Below are 25,564 nucleotides of genomic sequence, written 5' to 3'. Positions count from 1 at the left end.
CTCCGCTCCGGAATGTTCTGTTCTGTGTACCTCCCAGAGTGCCAAAGAGTATAATCACTACGTCAAAATCAAAGTTTCGATAATCGTTTCTCGAAAATCATTCATAATTTCTGGTCGTTGATTTTAATTTTAAAGATAAATAATGAAATAAATAGGTATTACATACATAATTGATAACATTTTAGTGAAAAGAAGATTAAAATGATTTTGCTGTAATAATTTAGTGGTATATGGTTATAACAAAAAAAAATAAGTAATAATTTGATGGTTTGAAAATTGCTGCCATGAGCGCCAAAATTATGAATCACAGTGATGATAAAGTTTTCTGCCCGGTTTGTAATAAAGAATACGATAAAGAAATAATAGAAAAACATGTAAACAAATGCTTATTCTTAAAAGGTTATGCATCTACGAGAAATGGATCACATTTTGATGAAAACTGTTCTCAACAAAAGAAGATTAAACTTGATGTTAGTCCAGTTAGTAGTACATTACAAAATACCGGACCCTCTAAGAGTATGTCAAAGGTACGGAAATCACTAAACTTAACTCTGGTACTGCAAATGTTCATGGACGGCGGTATTCACTTAACAGCAGGTGACACCTGCTTGTTTTTTTATTTAAAAAAAACGACATTATTTTAAAACCATGATTAGTTAATACATTAATTTTTAATGTTCAATTATATTTAGGTATGTACTTAGGTACAGCTGTTTTTTTAAGGCACTTTTCAAGGAGTCACCTAAGTCTTCAGCAACATTTGAGCCCAGTAAACAATCAAGTTCAGCTCAGAACAACGATGGTAAAAATATTCCATTGGCAGAGTCAATGCGACCTATGCTCCTAGAAGATATTGTTGGACAGGTTGAGTCTTTTGGCGCTGATTCAATGTTATATTCTATGCTTTCAAAGAAAAAAATACCAAATATGATACTTTGGGGTCCTCCAGGTTGTGGAAAGGTAATATTATATAGTACTGTTTCAATGACTTTTAAACTTTACGCAGCTCCATAGTTTTAATAATGCCCCTTTGAATTGATTGTCACTTTTTCACTTTTTTTGGCACTCACTATTAGCTGAATATCTACCTGTAGGTACAGTTTCTTTCACTGAGTACTGGCAATGGCTGCACATGAGCTAAAGTCAAGTGTTAGGTAGATATAAATCTACTTAGTTAATGGCAGTTAATAAAATGAGCAACTATGTTCATCTAGGGTAAGAATTGCTTATACTCCTCTATGATGTAGTTCATGCTATTTAGTACTGTCCAGTATTATTAACAGCACATTTTTAAGATAATAATAAGACATATTAATATATATCTTGCAGACATCTGTGGCTAACATTATTGCCAATATTTGTAAAGAACAAAATAACATGAGGTTTGTCAAGCTATCTGCAACAATGTGTGGCATCAATGATGTCAAAGAAGTGGTGAAGGTGGCTAAGAATGAAATTAAGTTCAAAAGGCAAACTGTACTTTTCATGGATGAGATACATAGGTCTGTAAAAAAATTATGCTTTTAAATCTTAGCAGTCAATTTCCTTTCTTCATTGGATGTAATATGATTACAGATGCATTTACCTTTGATCTACATACAAATAATACACAGGCATATCAAAATATATAAAAGAATCGATCAACGCACAGCTCAACGAAGACGAAGTCGCGAGCATAAGCTAATAACAATAAAACAACAATAGTAAAGATTTCAAAGAAGCCATGAATTAAAAAAAAAATTAAAGTGCTATTTCTTGTACAATGATAAGGAACCCTTCATGTGCGAGTGTGACTAGCACTTGACCAGTTTATTTTTATTTTTATAGATTTAACAAACTACAACAAGATACATTTCTGCCACACGTAGAAAACGGCACGATAACACTAGTGGGCGCCACTACAGAGAATCCTTCATTCAGTTTGAACAATGCTCTGTTGAGTCGCTGCAGAGTTGTGGTGCTGAGCAAACTGACTGTCCATGACGTATCACTGATATTAGAGAGGGCCGTTGTTAGGAAACAACTGGCTGTGGTTGTTGATAGCATTATTGATCATGATAAGCTTATTGGTGGAGATCAAAATAAGTAAGTGCCTCTACAGGATTACTTTTCGACAACCTGCAATAATTTAAAATTATTATGGTCTGCCAATCCGCACTTGGCCAGCGTGGTGGACTATGACTATGGCCTCTCATACTGAGAGGAGACCTGCTTTGTAGTGTGCCGGATATGGGTTGATGATGATGACACATTATTATAATTTTCAAATAACATTCGACTAGAATCTCTCAAAATAATCTATGAATTTATAAGTTGAAAACTTGACTGATCTATCAACGCACAGCTTAAACTACTGGATGGCTTGGGCTGAAATTTGGCATGCAGAGAGCTATTACGTAGGCAGATAGCTTTTATGACTTAGACATCTGCTAAGAAATGATTTTTGAAAATTCAACCCACAAGGGGTTTAATAGAGGTTTGAAATTTGTATAGTCCACGCGGACGAAGTCGCGAGCATACGCTAGTATTATATAAAAGGAAAAAGTGACTGACTGACTCATCTATCAACGCACAGCTCAAACTACTGGATGGATTGGGCTGAAATTTGGCATGCAGAGAGCTATTACGTAGGCATCCGCTTTTTTTGAAAATTCAACACCTAAGGGTGTTTGTGCACTCATCCGTATTCGGTTCGTATTCATGTAGGCTAAAAAAACCAAACACGAACGCTACCTAACCAGCTAGCCACCTAGCCAAAAAACGGAGTTACTTAAATTTTTTTTTGTTAATGTAAAGGTGTGTAATAGAGCGTCAGTCGCTGCAGTGGGTCGCGGAGGTGTGCGACGGGGACGCACGTGTCGCTCTCGGCGCGCTCGAGCTGGCTTTGAGCGCGGCGCCGGAACACAGCCGACAAGTCATCGGACTAGAGGACTTGAAGAACGGCATCAAGGTGAGTAGCGCTGTAAATGTGAAGGCGTGTAACAGTGGGTCATGGAGGTGTGATGGGGACGCGTGTAGTACCAGCATAAGTATCAAAAAATGTGTATTGTTGTCAGCGATCGCACATGCTGTACGACCGACAAGGCGAGGAGCACTACAACATTGTGTCTGCAATCCACAAGTCGATCCGCGCCAGCGACGACAACGCGGCGTTATACTGGACCACCCGCGCGCTGCATGGCGGCGAAGACCCTTTGTTCATTGCGAGGAGACTCGTCAGGGCTGCTGCTGAGGATATCGGTGAGCCTTCCTTCTACCTCTATATAACGCATTAAGGACTCGTGTGGTCGATTTTTAAGCTTCTGACGGACCGAAGAAGGTGGCGTGAGGGAGTTTCTACCTCGCGAGAAAACACGATCAGTTGGTCCTTATTTCTCGCGATGCGCCAAATTTCTCCCACTATACGCCGCCTTTTGCTAAGTCGTTTGCCAGTCACATTATTTTCATGACTATACTTTGGTGACGACCGCGATAGTACACAAACACATTTGCATTATTTTTGCACACCTTTTCTTCTTTTTAGGGTTCCGTACCTCAAAAGGACCCTTATAGGATCACTTTGTTTGTTGTCTGTCTGTCTGTCGGTCTGTCATGAAACCTACAGGGTACTTCCCGTTGACCTAGAATCATGAAATTTGGTAGGTAGGTAGGTCTCGTAGCACACATTCGGGGAAAAATCTGAAAACCGTGAATTTGTGGTTGAATCACATAAAAAAAATACGACTGTAGTACGGAATCCTTCGTTGCGCGAGCCTGACTCGCACTTGGCCGGTATTTTAAGTCCATTTAGAAACGTATTTATCGCTGAATATGAATTACGATCATCCACGATGACATTGTTTACTAGACTGAGTAACATGTTATGGTGAAATTTTATCAGGGCTGGGTGATCCAAACGCGTTAGTGGAAGCGGTAGCGTGCATGCAGGGCTGTCAGCAAATAGGCATGCCAGAGTGCGACGTGCTGCTGGCCCAGTGCGCGGTGAGACTCGCCCGAGCCGACAAGAGTACCGAGGTGTACCGCGCCATGAAGAGCGTGCAAAGATCGCTCACAGAGGCCAAAGGACCGCTGCCATCCGTCCCGCTTCATTTGCGAAATGCACCCACTAGACTTATGAAGGATTTGGGTGCGTATTTCTTCTTATTCTTCTTCATCTCGTGCCTCCACTATTGGTCGTCATCTCGTCAGTATGTCGTCCTTTTCCTGTTGCTTTCTTCCCATTAAAACTTCCTATTAATAATTCCTTTATCAATTCGTCTTTATTTCTTTAATTTTATCATTTTTGAATTTTTCAGGGTATGGCAAAGGCTACAATATGAAGCATCGGGACGAGTCTGGTCTCGCTTACATGCCCGAGGGACTAGAACATGTTAATTTTTTTGATCCAGAAAATGGCAGTTAGTTTTTGACTTAAGTTTTTCTATTTTCGTGTAGTTTTATGATTTTATCTTTACCGCCTTTATACATGTGATAAAATTTATTTTTAAGTGTACCTAAGTAAAATTGTACAGGTGACCACAATCATCTTGGTCGTAACTTCAGAGCGATCAAGAAGTTTGGCCTCACCTATGAACAAATCTATTATTATTGGGCTGAACGCACATTTGAACCTGTCGTCTGAAGAATATTAAGTTTTTGTACGGCAATAAAAGTCAATAAGTCCAGCCTTTGAATCATTAATATTACTCATTTTTCAATAATAAAAGTGCAAAAATCTAGTGTCTTGTTTTTTATTTGGATAATCTCATTTCACAATTTATATGACATGGTAAAAATTTACTATTTACAAGACTCACACATCACTGTAATATTACAAATTTGACCTATATTGTACCTTCGTAACACTGTCGGTTTTGTATCCAAGATTTTCGGTCCTATGGTTATAAAAAATAAAATAACTTCGTATCTTAATTTACAACATTTGCTACTGCACATTGTGCACAAAAATACACTTTTAATTTACACTGCCAGTTGTAGGTGGTACAACTATTGCTTCACTCCGACGTCGATAGCGCGAGGACAGCTCTCCTCGCTAATATAATATACAAAAATCATTTGTATACTAAAATTCCAATACTTACTACTTTTGCATTTTGTCACTTTAACATAAAATTAACAAAATCTATTCTACACTATTAGCATGTATAGTCCATACAAAATGACTTCTCACGCGCCATTTTAACTGTATGGGTCAACTGTCATGTCAAAAGTCACGATTCACCGTTAAAATAAGGACTAAAATCGTACTTTTGACATAAAATTTGACACGAAAGTTAAAATGGCGCGTGAGAAGTCATTTTTTACGCATTATATAAAGAATGGGTTCACTATTTTTCTTACACATCCCTTATAATGAAATGTGACTATGGTGCTGATTTGCTTGTGCACAATCTCTAAACTGACAGGGCTTAGTAAAACATCAAGCTTAATTCGCTATAATCCGTCAAAATAAGTCTGTATGGTACAACGTACTGCACGCGATATGCGCCGCCCATTGCACCCTCCCAATTTAGGAAAATAGGCATTTAGGAAAAACAAGCAATATGCACCTCCTAAAACGTTTTACTCTAGCACAATTGCATAGTTACTTTGCCAGCAGTATCCATGTTGACTATTTTGGTGTTTAGCTGTTTACTAGTGCATTGTAGGATCAATATCTTCTGAGGATGCACACTTGCAAAGGAACTTTGCAATTGTACAAAATGAAAGTTTTGTTGTAAAATCAATATTATTAATTTAATTGTTTTTTAAATTAAAAATAATTAATTCTGAAGATGCTGAAACGTAAACGTTTTAGAAGAGTTGTGTATTCTGCGTGGTAATCGAGATGGCAGTAAGTCAGAACGGGAAGTTTTGTCCTAATATTTTACACAAAATATTAGAACAAGACTTCATACTTATGTGAAAAACTATAAACTCGATTTTCAATTTCCATGTTGTATACAGATGTAAAACCCAGATAGAACAAAGATCGTTTAACGAACATTCCATAATATTAATTTAATTTAAAAAAATTTGAAAAATCTGACATCATAAAACGGCAGAATTTCATGCTTGCTTTTCTCGCGTGTTTAGTAGCGAACTTATATTGGTCTGTTTCGGTAGATTAATTGATTGATAAAAAGACTGCACTGCTTTTAGACCTGTCCATTTAGAGGATGTAAACAACAACCAAATAGACACAAATACCTTACCCAAACGATTGCAAAAGTTTGTACAATCTTAAACTAGATTGAAATAACACTAACTTAGCTACTACAGTAGTAGCATACTATAGAAGTAACCTAAAATAAATTAGAATCAGACTTCTAATTTAGATCCTAAAGGTGTTAGGAACAGAATACATAAACACATCGAATTTTTTCATTTCTTCAAATTTGTCCACCAATTTGGGAACTCTGGTTAACTTTAAAAAACAATAAATAATGATTCACATAAAAACTTGTATAATGTGGAACGTCTGCAGATTTGAAAAAACATTATGTATAAAGTATAATAATATAGCTAATGCTAAAGTTTAACTTAGAAAACGTAGTCGGGCCCGGCCATGTCGATTGCCCAACGGAATTTGTCGCGCTGTGTTTTGTTGTAAATTTTTTCTATGGGAACCCCATGTTTTTTACACCTGAAACAAATAATATAAGTATACATATCTATAAATCTTGCGAAGCTGAAGTGGCAATGGGCAGGGCACATAGTTCGGAAAACCGATAGATGTCGGGGTCCCAAGGTGCTGGAATGGCGACCTCGCACCGGAAGGCGCAGCGTTGGAAGACCCCCACTAGACCCACACTGGACAGACGAGTCGCAGGGAGCCGCAAGACTGTGGCTTGTAGAAATCTCTACAAGAGACCTATGTCCAGCAGTCTATCGGTTGATGATGATGATCTACAAATCTAACGCGATGTTAGCCTCCTTTACCTCCTATAATCCTAAATCTAACTTTTTGGAGTAATGCATGTTTTAAGCTAGTAACACATACTTCAAAGATGAAGGAAAACTTCGTGAGGAAACCTGGTTTTGTTGTTGAAGTTCCTCACGAAGTTTTTGTTATTGAGTTGAAGAGAGTTCTCTATAATGTTCTCAAAGGTGCGTGAATTCTGCAAATCCGCGCTTGGCAGCGTGGTAGACTGTCCACCACGCTGCCAAGCTGCATTGTCTGTTGGAATGATTTATACATTATTATTTAAATATTACGTTGGTTAGTCTTATATAAAGCTAGCTCTTGATACAGTTGTGCCCGTTTGATTTTCAGGTCAAGTTGTAACTCGTGAACTAAAAATATATTCCTATAAGGGTTGCTTTCTTTCTCTGGACATATGGAACCCAAAAAGTGTTGAAAATACAACACTGTTCGGTAAGAAAGCGCCGTTATTTGCCAAAAAAGACCAAGTATAGTTACAAATGAACTCACCATGACACTGAGATACGTGGGTCTAGATAATTGAGCTTGGAAGTGCCAAGAGCGATCGTTTTGTTCTCGTCGCGATCCAACTCCTGCACCTCCAGCTTCTTCAGCTGCTCCTTGAGACGCTCCAGAGCCTTCTTCTTCTTGTCTGCATTTAACTTCTCTTTGACGGAGCCTCGCTTGGCGGCCTTCATTGCATCGTGTAGGTCCGATTCAGCTTCATCGATTTGATCGCGTTTAGCTTGAATTTTATCCTTGAGAGCTTCCATTGACTTTGAGTGACCTAAGAAAAAGATATTTTTTTTAAATGTTATTTATTCAGATTAGGAAAAAGGTACAATTACTTACTTTACATTTACAGTTACATTTTAGAGCATGTTAAAAACCAAATACAGTACGCTGCAGAAAATAATGTACATCAGCCTTTAGAAAGACATTCCGGCTTTGTCTCGTGTCACTTATACCTATATGACGTTTTGGTGGTCTCAACGACAGAGATAATGCTCTACAATATCTCCTAAAGGTCGATGTACATTACTGTCTGCCGCGTACTGTACCTACTTTCATGCAGTACAGATTCAAATAGTTAAAAAATTGATCTTTATGGTTTACCTTTAGGAACAGCGCGCTGATGGTTACACAGTATGGCGACGGCGCGGTTCGCCCTGTTGTATGCTAATATCTTCTCTGGCAGGGAGGCATCTGGGTCTGTGAGTTCATCCAGTTGTCTCTGCAATGTTATAGACGCGTTGTACGTACGGAAGACCTTGGCGGTCAATCCGGGCATTAGCTCCTTTAAGTGTTCATTTAATGTTTGAGTTGTCAATCGGTCAAAGAGATCATCGCTATCTTTTTTATTTTCCATGAAGTGCTCGAGATTCTTGAATACTCTTTTCTCCACTGGCACCTCATTGTAATATCTAATAGAATCTTTACCCAGAAAGTCGAAAACTACGACATATTCTTTTCCGTCTTTCTCTTTGTGCAACTCTATGTGTTCAACACGTAAGGAGCAGCAGCCTACAGTGTCTGCTTGGTCATCGTCCTTTTCGTTACCGGCTCTCAACGCTAGACGATCGATAAAGTACAGAGCGACGGCGCGTTGCCGGATCCGCATTTCCTTCGCTTTCCAGTCCGCCCTGTATGTATCTCGAATTTTATCAATACATTTGTGCAGTTTTCTAGCAGTCTCATACTTTTGCCAATCTTTCTCTCCCTTTAACTTAGAACTAGGGTTCAACATGACGTATTTGGCTTGCCCTTGAACGTTCTCCGTCCAAGACGCCAGCCAGGTAACTGAATTATCATGCCTCACTTCTCTCCATTTGTGACCTGCGGGTGCTTTAGGTACTTTGCTATCTTTTGAACAGTTTATAAGAACGTCTTCGGGCACGACACGTTTTTTCAACATCCCCATCTTAGGATGTTCTCCGCGTCCCCTGAACAGCCCCGGAGGTTCTATTCTGAAGTTGCCAATTTTTTCCTTGTGTCCATCTATTGTGCAGAAACCGTATTCTTTTTGGATTTCTTCATTTTTTGCTTTGAGGGCAGCTTTCTCTTCTTTTGAACGGTTTTTATTTTTTTCAGATACACTTAGAAAATATTGCTGCATCTCTTTAAAGTCACATTTCGAGAGATCCTTTATAGTCTTTGCTTCATCATGTGTCATTACTTTCTTCCAATCTGTGAAAAAGTTGTTATTGAATACTGACTTGGTGGTGTAGTCGTGGTCTAACATTCGCGCATAGAAGCCTGCTACTTCCTCTGCGTCTTGGGAGAGTCGCATCACTTTGCCATCATAGCGGAACTTCACATTTTGAGGCAATGGTTCATACGGTGGTGCAAAGAGAGGTCCTTTATGTTCCAGGAAGGTCCATTTAGTACCATCATCCTTTTTAGATTCCTCCCACCTAGAGGATAATAAAAATCGTTAAATAAAAGCGAAAAAGGCAGTATTATTATAAATCTTAATCAGGGTTTTAGGGAATATCATTACAAAGCTTAATTGATTCACAAGATTCTTAAGGAGATAACAATTATTATTTATATCAATTAGTTTATAAATAAGAACAAAAACATGGCTATTGTTTCTTGAAATTCCATAACTTTAAGTAATACCTATCTTAAATTAAATTGCACTGCTGTTATTTTTAAGATGTAAGTAGGAATTGTTTCACTTATATTTCATTAAGTAATTGTTATATTTTTGGCAAAATGTATATTTGGGAATCAATAAATGTAAGTCAGAGATTGTTATGAATTATTAACTAGAACCCTGTTTGAATATTGTACTTTTTTCTAAGAAATCGTAGACGCCTTGTAATAAAAATACTGTCACAAGCTTTTTGAATTGATTTATGCTGAATTAATTTGATTCCAACAGTGATAAACATTATATTATTTAGGTTAAATTTTAACCTAAAATGTTATGTCATTTGACATTTCATCATTATGTCAACTTCATATTGTACGCGTAAACGCCATCTTCTGTCGCCTACACGAACTAAGGAAGTTGCTATAGTAAAATAATAAAATTCCTATATTTTTTTGTGTATTTTCCCACCGAACTTTAAAAGGTTTATCCTAACGCCAACGACTAGCGAGAAACGAGTATCTAAAAACTAGAGACGAGACGACGAGACGACGAGCAACGAGAAGCGTATGAGAGTGTTTGAGTGAAACAGGCGACTAATCGCCCGTCGCATTCGTTTCAGTTTTATTTAATCCCTGCGCAACTGTGCGATTGTTCTGACAGCTAAGAGAGCGTCGCGACAGCGAGTTTTTCTAGCCGTTATCGTTATCACTGCAACAAACTTGCGGAGAGTTCTCAGAAGCAGTGATCAACTACGAATATACTTCTCTTTTTTTATAATAGAATAGAATATATTTTTATTCAAGTAAACTTTTACAAGTGCTTTTGAATCGTCAACTAGTTTAATTTACCACTGGTTCGTTCATTGAATCATACATCGATTTTACGTTTCTTGAGCGAGAAAATAGTCGATAACTAGTTGCTTCCTCGTAGGCAATGGGACAAGTGCCAAACAAACTGGTTACTAACTTCTTTAGCTAGCTTTTCCACCTGGTTATGCTTGCATATTTTTTATCTATTTGTAAATCAAAATCTGTGACATCCAAAGTAAATAGTGACGTGTATTTTGACGGACAGCTCGTGAAGTTCCAGCGAAAAGGACAATAAAGCAGGTTGTTCCATACGGCCAGTGACGTCTCGTCGTGACCACGACCGACCCATGCAAATGGGTCGAAATATCGATAATTTCAAATGATCGTATTAATCGTGACTAATATAATCGTTATTAAACCATGAAATAAATATGGCAGTCAGTCTCAGTCAGTTTATATGAGTTGAATATTATCCTTACCACTTCCAAACCTCCTGTTCTTCCTCCTCTCCTTTCTTCTTGCGTTTGGTAGGACTGGGGCCTTCTGCTGGTTCAGACTTGATGCTCCTGTTAGATTTAGTTTTTTCTGGCTTTAGTTTCTTCTTCTTTTTAGGAGCTTCTTCTTCATCATCGTCATCCTCGTCGAATACATCTTTAAACAACAATTTAAGTTCAATCTTATATAAGAAATATAACCAGAACAATGGCAAATTCTAAAAATAATGTAGTATTAAAATAAGGTATTAAGGTAACAGAAATGGTATCTGTTGTTCTTTGCTACTAGGAACCAGTTGTGACAGTGTTGTTGCTCGATTCAGCAATTGCCCGTATATTAAATATTCGTGTTCCTCAGTTATAGAAATAGGTTCCTATTCCTGTACTATAAGGTTTTTTGTTTACTAATGCCATCCTGTACCTGTTGTATTGTATTGTTATGTGGTTATTATTTGTTTGTTTCAAACAGTTTAGTTAATCTTTAAGTAAATTATATTGCACAAGTAGCAGCGTCAGCTATTGCGACATTGCGGCCCAAATTTGAGTTTTCCTTAATAATTGTAACCAACCGAAAATTCATTCTCCAAATTTAATTATAAATTAGTTTTATTATAATGAATAGTTATAAAGTAACAGTTTTTTTTGGGACCTCTGGCTGTCTTCCTTCTAGTTTGAACATTCACTCAGAATCAAACAAAATGAGAAAATACAAGAGTTTACAATTTTTTGTTTATATTTTACATATGTATGTATGTTTATGTTAATATTTTAGTTTAGTAAATAAACTTACCTTTCTTGACCTTCTTTTTAATTTTCTTGCGTTGAAGCAGAGGGGTGTCTTCTTCACTTTCACTGGCGGCTCTCTTCTTAGGCACATGGGCCACACGTTTGGACTGAGAAATACATTCATACTTAAAACTGAGGATTATTAGGAGGTCTCTCACAATAACTCAACCTACATAATATTACTAGATGATGCCCGCAACTTCGTCCGCGTGGATTAAGGTTTTTTAAAAATCCTGTGGAAGCTCTTTGATTTTCCGGGATAAAAAGTAGCCTATGTCCTTCCCCGGAATGTAAGCTAACTCTGCACCAAATTTCATCAAAGTTGGTTAAACTATTGAGCTGTGAAAAGCTAGCAGACAGACAGACAGACACACTTTCGCATTCATAATAATATTAAGTATGGAGTATGGATAATTTATATCCACGAAAATCTAAGAGTTCCCGCATCCCTCAGGATTTTTATTAAACCTAAATCCACGCGAACGAAGTCGCGGGCATCATCTAGTTTGTATAATTTTATTTGAAGGCCTTGAAGTTAACTAGGGATTTCAAGAGAATCTTCTGTCAAATAAAAAAAACTGGTGCACACAAAGAAAATATTACATATAGAACCTCCTCCTTTTTTCAACTACCTACCAGAGGGACATCTTCTTCTGCACCTTCTCCCTCCGAAGCACTGTCATCATCTGGAGGCAGTTCCGACAGAGGGTCTTCCTTGAACTGCGGCACTGAGAAGTCACACAACGAAGCTGTGGTATTCACACCCAAGTATCCATCATCATCAAATTCATTTTTAATTTTCTCGACTTTTTTAACCTCTCTTTCTATTTTGGGCTCTTCTACCTGTGGACAATTTTCTACAATTTTAAATATTTATGGCTAAGTATAGTGCGCGTAAAACAGATAGTCCAATCTGAACCCTAGGCGTATTGCCGCATTGTACAAAAACACATCTCATACAGTCACAAATCTCATGTTGAAACACCAGATTGGACTATGTATATATGCGACAGATAGAGATGCCAATCGGGGTGTGAGGCAGGGTAACGCCCCGCACACTCGCACAATCCCCACCCCGATTGCCATTTCGACCTGTCGCGTAATATTCTTGCTTTGCGAGCGCTACACTGAAAAACAAGAAAACCTAAAGCCTAAAACAACGCGCGCAGGTAACTACAAAATAGGTATCAACAATATGTAAAACAATAAACGTCCACGACGCGCAATTATTGAAGCCTATAAGCCGGCCGTAATGTCCGAAAACTTTGTGATCATGGGAAACGTACGTCTGACCTGGCAACATTTGGGCAGTCCGCTAGGTCTTGTACAAAATGCAGAATGCCTTACGGCGTGGGTCCAGTTTTTTCTACACTTGATATGTGGCTGGTCTTACTGTTTTACTTGTATTTATAACTTCTCTTCTCACATTCTACTTATACCATACTTATTATTCTTAACACCTTAAAATACAATGCGATATTTTTTTAAAGCTTTTATCCATTTGTTTTGTTTGAGTGAGATATTGAAATTGCAATTCCTTACCTCCATGGGTTCCTGTTTGACTGCAGAACTATCATGATCTGGTTCCAATTTGATTTTTTCATGCTTCTCACTGCTACTTTTTTCCTTATGTCTGCTGGAACTAAAGAAAGATCATTTGACTACAAGAAAAGATCTTACAAACATAAGGAAAAATCACAAGATTTTTAGCAGCATGGGCTGCCTGCTGCTACATTCATAAATTGTTTGCATAAGAATTAAAATGTAGATAGCATTTTGTAGTGCTTAAATATTAAAACAATGTGGCTAATTCCTTTGTACACAATCTCTAAACTAAACTAAAATATCACGTCTAAATCTATTGCTATCCCTTTCATAATGTTGCTTGCGGAAAAGGAAAGCACTAGATTTAGACCTGTTAATTTAGTTTAGTTTAGAGATTGTGTACAGAATCTGCTTGGCTTAAAAACATTAGGCACGGTTCAAGTTTTAAGGTTAGTAGTAATAAATAGATTTTAAATTCAATAATAATTTCAACTTTGACTATTACATATATTATTATAGTGGTGGCAACTGACTATGCAGTCTAGAATTGCAGCAGGCTAATCTGGAAAGGGTATGGCAGTTTTCCTATTGGTTTCTATAGGTGCATGCTTGTTGAAAGCAATTTTGATTGATTATATCCAGAGAGAGCACTTAATAGCAAATGAATCAATTAAACAAGTCTCAATAGTTATTATCATTGGGTGTATATTTTAATTGTTGTAATTATTTTGTGGGCATAGTTTTACCTACACTTTAATAATGTAATTTCTTGTTCAAAAGAGTGTCATCCATACTAATATTATAAATGCGTAAGTGTGTCTGTCTGCCTGTCTGCTAGCTTTACACGGCCCAACCGTTCAACCGATTTTGATAAAATTTGGTACAGAGTTAGCTTATATCATCCATAAACCTATTTATTTGTACAATGCATTTAATATACCTTGCCCTGAGGATGAGGTTGGGGTGATGTTAATATCTGTCAAACAATTAAGCAAATGAACATGGTCCATTTTTAGGTCTTGGCTAGCTGCCTTAGGCGCAAGAGGTTTACTACTGCATGGGAGCTCCCGATTGGTCAATCAGTCGCCCCTTATTTTCCACAATGGGCCAATGTTTTTTGCTTGAGTTGCTTGCCCATAACAGTTTAGTGTGCACAAACCAAGTATGTGCACTGAAGACAAGGTAGATGACGACACATTGCACAAAAACAGATGTAAGCCAGGCTTGTGTTTTAATCCTTAAGCAAGGTTTAGACTAGCAAGAACTTACTACGAACAATATTGTACATGTACATACATTTGTGACTTGCGGCAAGTCCAGCAAGTTACAAAACTTGCAGAAGTCAACTTGACGTCATTGTTTACACGGTAGAAATAGCTTGCGGAAGTCAACTTCTGCAAGTTTTGTTGCTAATCTTAACCTCGCTTTAGTTTATACCTGTACAAACTGTTATGTTGCAAGGTTAGATTGGACTACCTACTTGTTTTGTGATCACTGCACCAGTAACACTTTTTACAAAATAAGGATTATTCTTACCTGTGTTTGTCTTTAGAACTGGAGTGTCTGTCTTTATCACTGCGGTGTTTGTCCTTATCACTCCTGTGGCGGTCCTTATCACGATCTTTGTCTCTGTCCTTTGATTTGTGTTCCTTGTCTTTAGAGGATGAAGACTTTTTATCGCCATCACTGGATCTGTGCTTGTCTTTATCACTTCTCTCTTTGTCTTTATCCCTGTGCTTGTCCTTGTCACTCCTGTGTTTGTCTCTATCTTTGTCCTTGTCCTTGTCTGAGCGATCCTTGTCTTTGTCTGAGCGATCCTTGTCTTTGTCTGAGCGATCCTTCTCTTTATGTTTGTCACGATCCTTATCACGGTCTTTGTCTTTGCTAGAGGACTTATGAGAACTGCTATGACTTCTGCTACTAGAATGTTTATCTTTTTCCTTATCCCTGAAAGCACACTGTGATGTTACGATACATCTTATGTAAGATTATCAGATAAGTAAGTACCATTGTGTGTCTATAATATAAAGTAATAAGCTTAGAATGGAATTTGATGTTGTACTTCTAATGTAGATTCGCCTAAATCATCACTTAGGCGAATCTACAGGCAGAAATTAGTGAATAATAGTGGCAATAAGTGGTTAAAACAATAGTGAATTTTAGAATGAATTTATATAGGTATCAACTGGTTGTAATATGCCTACAGGCTATTCATATGCAGGTTATAATATAATAGTACATATAAAATGAAAGAAATTTCGAGAGTATTAACCTGCTGGAACTGCTACTATGTTTTGAAGAGCTCTTGTGGTCTCTGTCTTTATCTCGGTGTTTATCCTTGCTTGATGATTTGTGGCTACTTTTGTGCTTCTCTGAGCTGCTATAGCCATTGTGAATACCATTCACGTGTTCGCTTTTATTCCCATTTACCTTTCCCTGTAAATAATAAAACACAATCTCATTATTACTGAAATAAGTCTTTAAACTTTTTGATTCACACATTTCATTAATAGTGTTTAAATCTAGAATTTTCAATACAATTTACATATTTTTAAATTAACATAGTCCAGTCGACGCTTTGCTTCTTTCATAAGCGAGAACTATAGAAGACGCCATATTGGGACTTAGAAAATTTTCGCTTTGTAGCACCAACGAACACGAGTAAATAGAGAATTCCATGCATTGAATCGACAAAATGGAAGAATAAAATTATTCTTCTCGGAATTTAGAAATCAGTTGGGTACTTACTGCATCGCAATCATTATCGCTTGCAGGATTTTCAACACTCATTTTGTCTACGTATACGCCGTTTATTCGAGACCCGTTCGAGATAACATGAGGCTGCCCACAGGCTGCCAGTGCCGACCGAACGAACGCAATTTTCTAAATGCTGCCAAAGAGTATGTAGCACGTATGTAGGTAAGAGTGCTGCGATGTGACATTTGCGCATGTGTCGTTCGCAAATATCAGCAACTTCGGATGAACTAGTTCATTCAATCAAAGTTCAATGATTCTTAGATTAAAAGCTCAAAGATCTCAAAAAATCTAGATAATATTATTTCCACATAAGTACATTAACACATAAATTAACTACATTTCATAACTTTAAAATTTTTCTTACAAAAATTTAGATTAAAATTAGGATTGATTATTTTGGCACATGAATGACATTGACAGAAGGGCGTAGTTTTAGAACAAAAGCTGCCAACAAATAAAATCTCCTCAATTTTAGGGAATATATGATTGAAAATGTCAATGTCAAAAATCGAGTAAGTTTTACCTAATTTTAATTGAATGAGAAATTGGGAAAGCCGTCCCTGATTCCAAATCGAGAAACAATAATAAAAACCATTTATAGGCCATGGACTTGAAACGTATCATATTTACCTGCTCAACCTAGTTCTAATCCTATTATCTTAATCCTAATATTATTATAAATGTGAAAGTGTGGATGTTTGAATGTCTGGATGTTTGGATGTATGTTACTCAATCACGCTAAAACGGTTGAACGGATTTGGATGAAAGGAATGGAGATAGATTATACCCTAGATTAACATATAGTTTACTTTTTATCCAAAAAAATCAAAAAGTTCACGCGGGATTTTGAAAAATGTAAATCCATGCGAACGAAGTCGCGGGCATCAGCTAGTGTTAAACATAGCTATCAGATGCAGTCACATTTATGCTACATATATAAGCAGGATATATCGTGATGTTATATATATGGAATGACTCTAATATTTAAAAAAACACTGAATTTCAGATTTTTTATGTAGCAACACCGCATAATATAACGGGACAGCGTGTGTCACTTCACAAGATGGCGGCGTTAATTCTGCAAAGCAAAGTGAAGTCAACTGACTTAAAAGGGTTAGAGCCCAGAGCCACGTAGTGATTACATACTCTTTACCCAGAGCCGTAAAACAAACGTAGTGATTATATACTCTTTGGTCAACTGATCTTTGTCAACGACAAAAAAAGATCTTTGTTTGACACATGATCATTGATATGATTTTCTTATATTTCTCTATTAAATTAAAACAGGTGCGATTAAAGATAAACTAAACTAGAATCAAAAATCAGAAACTCCTCTTAAGTTTATAAAGTTATCGTGGACCAATTAATCATATTAATATTATAACCTTAAAACCTATTTGAACTCAATTGTAATTTAACAAATATAATTTAAATTAATAAAGTGAAATGAGTGAAGAATCAGAAAACCATGAGTCTGTTATAAGTAAAGAAAACACCCGTGAAACAAACGAAACGACAAATAGAGATGAGGATAACGAAGTGCCAGCGACGCTCGCTCGCTCTCACGCCAATGTTGTTGCAGCTCATTACAACCATCTCGAGGAGAAAGGTGTAAAGGAAAGATTTAATTCGCCCATTTTTTACCTCAGAAACTTCAATAATTGGGTCAAAAGTGTTCTTATACAAGAATATACCGATAAAATACGGGAAAAAGACTACGGTAGAGTTTTAAGAGTACTCGATATTTGCTGTGGTAAAGGCGGTGATTTATACAAATGGGAGAAAGCACGCGCTGAACATGTGGTTTTTGCTGATATAGCAGATGTTTCAATAGATCAGTGTAAAAGCCGTTACAATGACTTGCGCCGACGCTCGGGACGTTTGTTTTCCGCAGAATTCATCGCTGCCGACTGCACTAAGGATGTGCTGCGACATAGGTACAAAGATCCATCAGTAAAATTCGATTTAGTGAGCTGCCAGTTTGGTTTACACTATAGCTTTGAAAGTTTGGGACAGGCGCGTCGCATGCTTTTAAATATATCGGAGTGCCTCAAACCAGATGGTTATTTTTTTGGAACATTGCCTGATGCATATGAAATTGTTAACCGTTGTCAAAAATCAGAAGATGGGACATTTGGCAATCGAATTTTTAATATAAAATTGTTATTTGATCCTATAAATGGATATCCCCTGTTTGGGGCTAAATATGATTTCCACTTAGAAGGAGTGGTGGACTGCCCTGAATTTTTAGTAAATTTTGAGCTTCTTGTTAAGCTGGCTGCAGAGTATGGCTTAGAATTAGTGTACAAAGCAGGCTTTGAAGATTTCTATAGGAAATATTCTGATAAGTATAAATTCTTATTACAAAAGATTAAATGCTTTGAGGTTTACCCTGCGTTGCCAGGCAAAGAGTTGATTGGAAGTGAATCTGAATATGCACATGCAAAGGCCTATTTAGACAATATGACGAACAACAGTGAAGGAAATACCCTTGGCACAATGAGTACATGCGAATGGGAAGTAGCTAGTGAGTCTAATTTTGTTTCTTTTTTAAAATTACCACTTTATAAAGCAGTGTAGCCTAGTTGTTAAGACTTCAGCCTCCTATGGCATGCATAACTTTTTGGAGTCATGTGTTTTGTAAGCAATTAAATATTACTCCCTTTAATGGTGAAGTAAAACATTGTGAGAAAATCTTCATGCCTGGAAGTTCTCCATAATGTTCTTAAAGGTGTGTGAAGTCTGCCAATCCGCACTTGGTGGACTATGGCACAAACTCTTTTCATTCTAAGAGACCCATGACTAATGGGCTGGTGATGGGTTGCGATGATGATGATTTCTAAAAATACAATCTCATCAATTTTTCAATCAGTTATAAGACTGACTAGTTGACTTCATCTGGAATTGCTGGGGTATTCACAAATTCATTTATTATTACTTCATGCATGCATATAGAGAACCTACAATATACAAAATCTCAGGTTTCTTCTAGTTCTAGAGTCTAGACCCAGTTTAAGCTGTATATGCTATACTGTAAACACTAGTTGATGCCTGTGACTTTGTTTGTGTGGATATATAGATTTTAAAATCCTGTGAGAACTCTTTGATTTCCTGGGGAAAAAATGCCTATATTTTATTATTTAGGTATTTATCTATATCTATGCAAAAACATATTGGTCCATTGCTTTGTTGCAGTGTGATTGAACAAACTAACAAACAAACACACTTTCACATTTATAATATTAGAGATCTATTATCTGTAGATATAAAAATAGAAAATAATTCATTTATTTATAAATTTTTTCAGTTATATATTTGGCGTTTGCATTTAAAAAGTGCAAGAACACATCATGGGATTCCAGCGGTAAACCTTTGTATGCAGCTTCAGAAAATAAATCAACATCTACAACTTCCACGAGTGAAAAATAGTATTTGCAGGTTATTAGTTTTTAATATTTATAACTGATGATATGATGACCATGGTGGGTGGGGTGAGTTTATAAAAAGTTGTATGTATTCATTTCCATATAAAGCCTCAATCAGTGCCTAGCAGAAGATAAGAAATATTCATTAGCTTGTTAAAATTTATGTAGTTGGCTAGAATTTGTAATGCAAAATACAATACTGAAAAAGACACATCGAGTTGATGTTACAATATTACTGCAACAAACTCATCAGCATTAAGTTAGCAGTCATTTTACACATTTATGAGAAGCTAAATGAAATATTTATTTCATTTTTAGATTGAGAAAGTAGTTATGAATTTGGTATTTTTCACATAGTAAGGCCCTTTTGCCTCATTTGATTTCAATGCGTCAATATATAAATCGGAAAACTATAGTATGTGACAGGTCGAGATAGAAATCGGGATATAAGGCGGGGGGAGACGCCTCGCACACGCGCACGTCACCAGCGGGGGCTGTGATGGTGTGCGGGGCGTCCCCACCCAAATTGCCACCACAACCTCTCGCGTAATATACATATTGAATGATGGTTAGGTGTATTAAATTAATAAAAAATAATTTATAATAAATTTCGTTAATCATCATTTAGATATTTCCAATTTATGTATTAGCACACTACATAAATGTGTCAAAATACTACTTGTTTGATAAAGACTGTAAAATTCATTCAGTTTGATAGTTGACGATGACTAGTTAGATATAGTAATATGAAATGTATTATTTAAGAATACTGTTGTGCACATCAATTCCAGTCCAGTTTATATGATATCTATGCATTTGACTGTAATATTAAGTACAACTACTGGTACTATTTTATTAAGTACTTGTTCATGATAATAATACTATGTATGTACTGTAACAAAATGAGTTAGAAATAAGTAGGACTAATATTGATTACTTTTTAAATATTTTAATTATTTTTAATAATTTTAATTTAATAGTTTTAATCAATGACATTCTAAGTAAGGACATCGCACTGGCGCGAATAACAAGGGACCAAGTAAGTGTGCTTATACTCGGTGTAAGCACACTTTCTTCATTAGTCGCATGTTGACTGCAAAGCTGTCAAGATGCCTAAATGCGCGATCAAAAAGTGCCGAAATAATACGTTAACGACGCAGAAAAGAGATGGTGTGACCCACCACCGGTAAGTTAATTTTATTTACGTAAGATAACATGCGAAAAAGTGTAAAATACTTAGTAAAACCATTGAAAACACTAGAAATATCTAAAATTATTTACAATGTTCCCATTCCTTTCTCTCACGCACATCGGAAAGAGACAGATGGAAGGGCGCGTCAGGAATGTCGGAAAAACAAAACTGTGGAGTAGCTTTTTTTGTTCAATGTAAAATCTATTGGCCATTATTGTATCACATTTATTTTATTATCTTTTGACGACCTCCGGTGCGCAGTGGTAGCGCGGTGGATTTGTATGACGAGGGTCCCGGGTTCACCAAGTAGACTTTCGGGTCCTGATCATCTTTCGCCAAAGAAGCATTCTTGTATCTTTTATATTCTCCGAGATAGACATCATGAAATTTGTATGGCCGCCATCTTGAATCCGCCATTTTGGTTTTATTTTTCAGCTCCCTGTCAATTGGATGAAGTTCTGAGTGACATTTGTTCGAGCACCCCCCACCTATCTTCAATACCCTGGCCGTGCTCCTCACCGAAATCCTCAATCATCAGCTCTATCCATATTTTTCCTCAGAAGAGGTGATCAAATGAGTCAGTCAGTCAGTCAGTCAGTGAATCAGCACGAGCAGATATAGTATAATAGTTATATAGTATAGATATAGTATAATAGTTTCATATTTACAAAAACGAAAAATCTCTCAAAGAAATAACAAAAATTAATAGTGCTACACTACTCCATTCCATTTTTTGTTCAAGTTTGCTTCTAAAATCACCTTATTCAGCTTCGAGTGCTTAATCGATTTACATTGCGGCTTAATCACTGAGGTTAGCTTACAGGACTTGAATGTTAGCGGGAATGTATAAATGGAGCAGTTGAAGCTAAATAGGGTGAATTTAGAAACGTGTGCCATGTTTGGGCTCTTGTGTTGTATGCCACGATGTGTCCATGCTTAGAATATCATTGGTTTTAATACATTTTAATTGACAGAGGTATGAATCTATTAATACAAATGACAATAATAGGTTAATTTTGCAAGTTTCTTAAAATTAACAAAATACGATGGGACAGGTAATATAGTTATTAAAATAATATTAGAACTTTGCAGTCTTGACTATAGAGAGAGAACAAGACCTTCGTTATTTTATAAAAGCTGAAAGTGGCGACCCTCTTAAACTTTTTAACTTCAAGGGTGTCTGAAAGGGGGTTGCACTGACTGTGTCTGGCAATGTATGACGTGATTTCTAATAGTACCTACCTACTATTCTGAAGAAGATTATACTTTGACGTAAGATTTTTTACATCTTATTATTACCTCTTATCTCCCAATGCCACCATGATCCAAACAAACATCCAAACAAAAGTTCCTTCCTGTGTTGGGGACAATACGCAGACAAACTTTCAGCTTTTATAAAATAACGAAAGTCTGCGAAACGAAAGGCTCTTAGTCCTCTCTACTCTCTACTCTCCTGTTCACAAAGTCTTAATATTAAAGAACATCCTTGGTATTTAAAACATTTAAATTTTTGCCATTTTGCGTTATGCTTCTTTACTATTTTTCGTAAATAATCTTTCATTATCGCAAAACGCCACAATTTTAATTTTGGCAATTTGCATTTTTAAACTTTTTTGACGACCTCCCTGGTGCAGTGGTGCGTGCTATGGTCTTATAGCAGGAGGTCTCGGGTTCGATCCCCGGAAAGGGCAATTGGGGAATACATAGTTTCAAAAAATTTACTCTAGTCTAGTCTGGCGGGAGGCTTCGGCCGTGGTTAGTAATCATCCTAACACCAAAGTCGTGTCGAAAACCGATTTAAGTTCTGGTACGATGCTGTGTAGAATCCGATAAGCGGTGTGGGTTTAATAAAACTACCATACCCCTTCCAAGTTAGCCCGTTTAACACTTACCACCAGGTGGTATCGCAGTCAAGGGCAAACTTGTAATCGATGAAAAATGAAAAAACTAAAAAAAATGTTAATCTTCTAGGTTGCTATTTGCAACCTAGAAGATTAACATTTTTTTTTAATTTGTAGGCACTTGTCTAGTACAAGTACAGTTGGCGTCAGGTAAAAAGAATTCCGACCTTAAACCTAAGTAATTTATATAATGTATTAAGTATTTTAAATATTTATTAATATCTAAGATACAATTTGGATTTTGGCATAATATTCTTTGAATAAAGGTTCGAGTTAAAGATGTATTTTTTTTTCTCCTCAGTTTATGGCTTTTTATAACAACTACACAATACACCTTTTACAGGACGCAGCAGAAAATTATGTATATCGACCTTTAGAATGAGATTTCGGCTATTTAGAGCGTTGTCTCTGTCATTCATACCTATTGACTTCATTACTATTACGTTTGTTGGTCTCAACGACAGAGACAGTGCTCTACAAAACCGCTATCTCTTTCTAAAGGTCGATGTACATTATTTTCTGCCGCGTACTGTAACTCTGAGCAGCGCTCAATACACCCTAGTATTCTGAACAGTGAAGGATAAAAGCAAACCTTCACTGATTCTGGGGAAATTCCATCAACCTTCAGGCTAATTTGGGGTAAAATGTGTATAAATAAGATCTACCTACCTGCCAAATTTCATGATTCTAGGTCAACGGGACCCTGTAGGTTTATTGACAGACAGACAGACAACAGAGTGATCCTATAAGGGTTCCGTTTTTCCTTTTGAGGTACGGAACCCTAAAAATTATTAAAAAAACCGACTTCCAAAACCACTACAAAGTAAAAAATAATTTTTGTTTCTACATGTTACGAAGTCGGTTTTTTTGATCGATTCACGCCTGTGTTAAGATCTTACGAAGACTCTGAGTGGACGGAAGGATGAAGCACATTGCACTATTATCGCAAGAGAAAACCATTAGGGCACACTTACATTAGGTCGGTGGCCGAATTCGTCGACCGTACATGAACCGTTACATCGGCCGACGAATTCGACGACTAAAAAATTAAACACTTACAGGCTCAGGTATGTATTCACGTAAGTAGGTACTTAAAAATTTGGATACTAGATCCTATGTCACTATTATCACATTATCACCTAGGTATTACCTATGTAGTTCCGAAAACAACAGCCCAAAGATGTAGGTATGTCGTGTAGGCCTCAAAAAAAAGAAACAATCACAGCAAGCCAATGTTGATAGCATGTATAGGCGTGTGTGTAGGTAGGATATGTACAATGTACGTGTCTGATTAGTTTTTGTGAGGTGAATCGCAAGCGCAACGCAAGTAACTGGGCACGGACGGTTTCGCCAGTCGTCAGGTTGAGTCGTGGGACGGGGCACTGGGCAGGCAGGTTCGGAGGTCTGGGGATAGGGGGCGGGGGCCTTGCCGTTACGTGTGCACGCGCGGCGGCGGCGGCGCGGCGCTGCCACGAAGCGGACGTGCTTCACTCAGTTCGTGCGCGAAAGTCATTACCTGCTTAACACGATCGCATTTACTTCACACGAGAACACTATTTGGTACGATTGCGTGAATCGAATCGGTTTACGAAGCGAAGAAGATCAGTGTTGGGTGATCAGTGCGCGACTTTAACATTGTTGTGTTGTGGTAGAGATATATACAACCTTGTGAGGTGCTAGAAAGCGCGTGACGTCATAGGGCCGGCCGGAGCGATCATATGTTGAACACGGATGCAGTGATGGAATGTTGCGTATTGTGGTGACGTGCGATGGTGCAGTGGCTGTATTTACCTGGTCTGCAGTAGCGCCGTCAGGGCGCGATACCTCCACGGGAATCATGCGTAGAAAAAGATGAGCCAGGATGCCGAGAGCTTGGTAATATCATTTTTATATCACACATCTTTATTAAGTAGTACCTACACGAGTTTTTGGTAATTTTTTCAACATAAGGCAGGCAAGTAACTAGATTAGGTATTTGGTTTCGTAAAAGTTAAGCCACAGACAGCATGTGTGGCTGTGACGAATGTTGAATCACTATTAGCAAATTTATAAAGTCGAAGGTGTTTCAGTTTATGCTATTTATAATGATATTGTTGAATGTAAACGTTGTCCATGTATTCCAGAACAACTGATTTCAAGGTTGCCTGCATAGACGCTTTCAATTCTTTTGATAACAGTTTCCAAACAGTTATAACTACATAAGTACGTAGGTAGTTTTACCTAGGTAGGTACCTACTTACTTATTTGAAATTTGATTGGTTTGAATTGAAATTAAAAAGATCAAATACTAAGTAAATATAATAGCAAAATACATACCATTTCCTACCGAATACGGTACCTACCTAATAAATAAGTAACTAAGTATATTATTACCAGGTATTTCCTCGTTATACAAAACCACATTCCATCTATTTTTAGGAAGATAATTTTCAATCGTCGTCTACATTTAAAGTAGGATACCCACCTACATAATATTTGATCCTTAATTCATTATACGATTCTCGAATTGGTTTTTTGTATTGAAATCATGAGACTATGAGGGTAGTAAGAGAAAATCTCATAAGCACATTCATACATGGCACCTAACCTACTACTGAAGCAAAAGTTTGCAATTTTGAATAGGGTAGAAGAACTACAAGTTCAAACTACCCTATTCCTTAAATTAGTCTATTCTACACTATGTACTTTTTATGCCATAAAAAGTACATAGGTAGGTAGTGTAGAATAGACTAATTTTAAAATTTTATTTTTTATTGGACTGAAATCGGAGGTGTACTTTTAGGAATTATTAGGTAAATACCTACATCGATAATTTGCCTACAACTGCTATTACAATAGGCAGGTATTCTGTACCTACGTTAAATAATTATATAACGTAGGTACCTATCTATGTTTGATAAAATATAAAAACCTGCGCGAGCGCAACAATAGCATTAAAGTCGATGTCAGCAAAACAGCTGTTACAGACCGTCACCGATAAAATAATTTAAAATTCCGTATTTTTGCAGTTGAATAACTATCTAAATCAAGTTAAATAATAAAACGAGAGATTCTAACGAGAACCTTACCAAAATAGACAGCTAAAAGATATAAGAAAGTTACTTTATTAGGGTAAAAGAAAAAAAGGAACCATATAGGTAGGATCACTTCGT

The 25,564-nt window shown here is 36.9% G+C and overlaps 4 protein-coding genes across 5 annotated transcripts in view; 3 read left to right on the top strand and 1 right to left on the bottom strand.

The window, feature by feature from the left end:
• Positions 1–75: 75 nt before the first annotated feature.
• Positions 76–4,718, top strand: LOC117996808 (ATPase WRNIP1-like). The gene is made up of 8 exons (XM_069499057.1): positions 76–527; positions 724–960; positions 1,330–1,502; positions 1,828–2,085; positions 2,797–2,950; positions 3,057–3,240; positions 3,881–4,126; positions 4,296–4,718. The coding sequence occupies exons 1-8, from the start codon at positions 285–287 to the stop codon at positions 4,400–4,402; spliced, it is 1,602 nt and encodes a 533-aa protein (XP_069355158.1). The 5' UTR covers positions 76–284; the 3' UTR covers positions 4,403–4,718.
• Top1 (topoisomerase 1) lies at positions 4,715–16,044 on the bottom strand. Its single transcript, XM_034969814.2, has 10 exons — positions 15,886–16,044; positions 15,410–15,573; positions 14,674–15,084; positions 13,135–13,234; positions 12,229–12,435; positions 11,597–11,699; positions 10,792–10,963; positions 8,021–9,318; positions 7,415–7,691; positions 4,715–6,625 (listed from the first exon to the last, which is right to left on the bottom strand). The coding sequence occupies exons 1-10, from the start codon at positions 15,925–15,927 to the stop codon at positions 6,523–6,525; spliced, it is 2,877 nt and encodes a 958-aa protein (XP_034825705.1). The 5' UTR covers positions 15,928–16,044; the 3' UTR covers positions 4,715–6,522.
• A 1,054-nt stretch (positions 16,045–17,098) lies between these two features.
• On the top strand, positions 17,099–21,792 carry Rnmt (RNA guanine-7 methyltransferase). Its single transcript, XM_034970030.2, has 2 exons — positions 17,099–18,421; positions 19,202–21,792. Exons 1-2 carry the CDS (start codon positions 17,341–17,343, stop codon positions 19,321–19,323), a joined length of 1,203 nt encoding a protein of 400 aa, XP_034825921.1. The 5' UTR covers positions 17,099–17,340; the 3' UTR covers positions 19,324–21,792.
• A 2,056-nt stretch (positions 21,793–23,848) lies between these two features.
• Positions 23,849–25,564, top strand: part of Rgl (Ral guanine nucleotide dissociation stimulator-like) — a 41,053-nt gene continuing 39,337 nt past the window's right edge. Inside the window, exon 1 of one of the 2 annotated variants that reach the window (XM_034969948.2) lies at positions 23,849–24,287. In XM_034969948.2, coding sequence (XP_034825839.1) covers positions 24,264–24,287 — 24 coding nt within the window. In that variant the 5' untranslated portion in view covers positions 23,849–24,263. The remainder of the gene's footprint in view (positions 24,288–25,564) is intronic. The other variant, XM_034969956.2, reaches the window with a different exon arrangement.

This window comes from Maniola hyperantus, chromosome 1, assembly GCF_902806685.2.
Source record: "Maniola hyperantus chromosome 1, iAphHyp1.2, whole genome shotgun sequence".
In the NCBI taxonomy this organism is placed as follows: Eukaryota; Metazoa; Arthropoda; class Insecta; order Lepidoptera; family Nymphalidae; genus Maniola; species Maniola hyperantus.
This window is presented reverse-complemented; position numbering and strand designations above follow the sequence as displayed.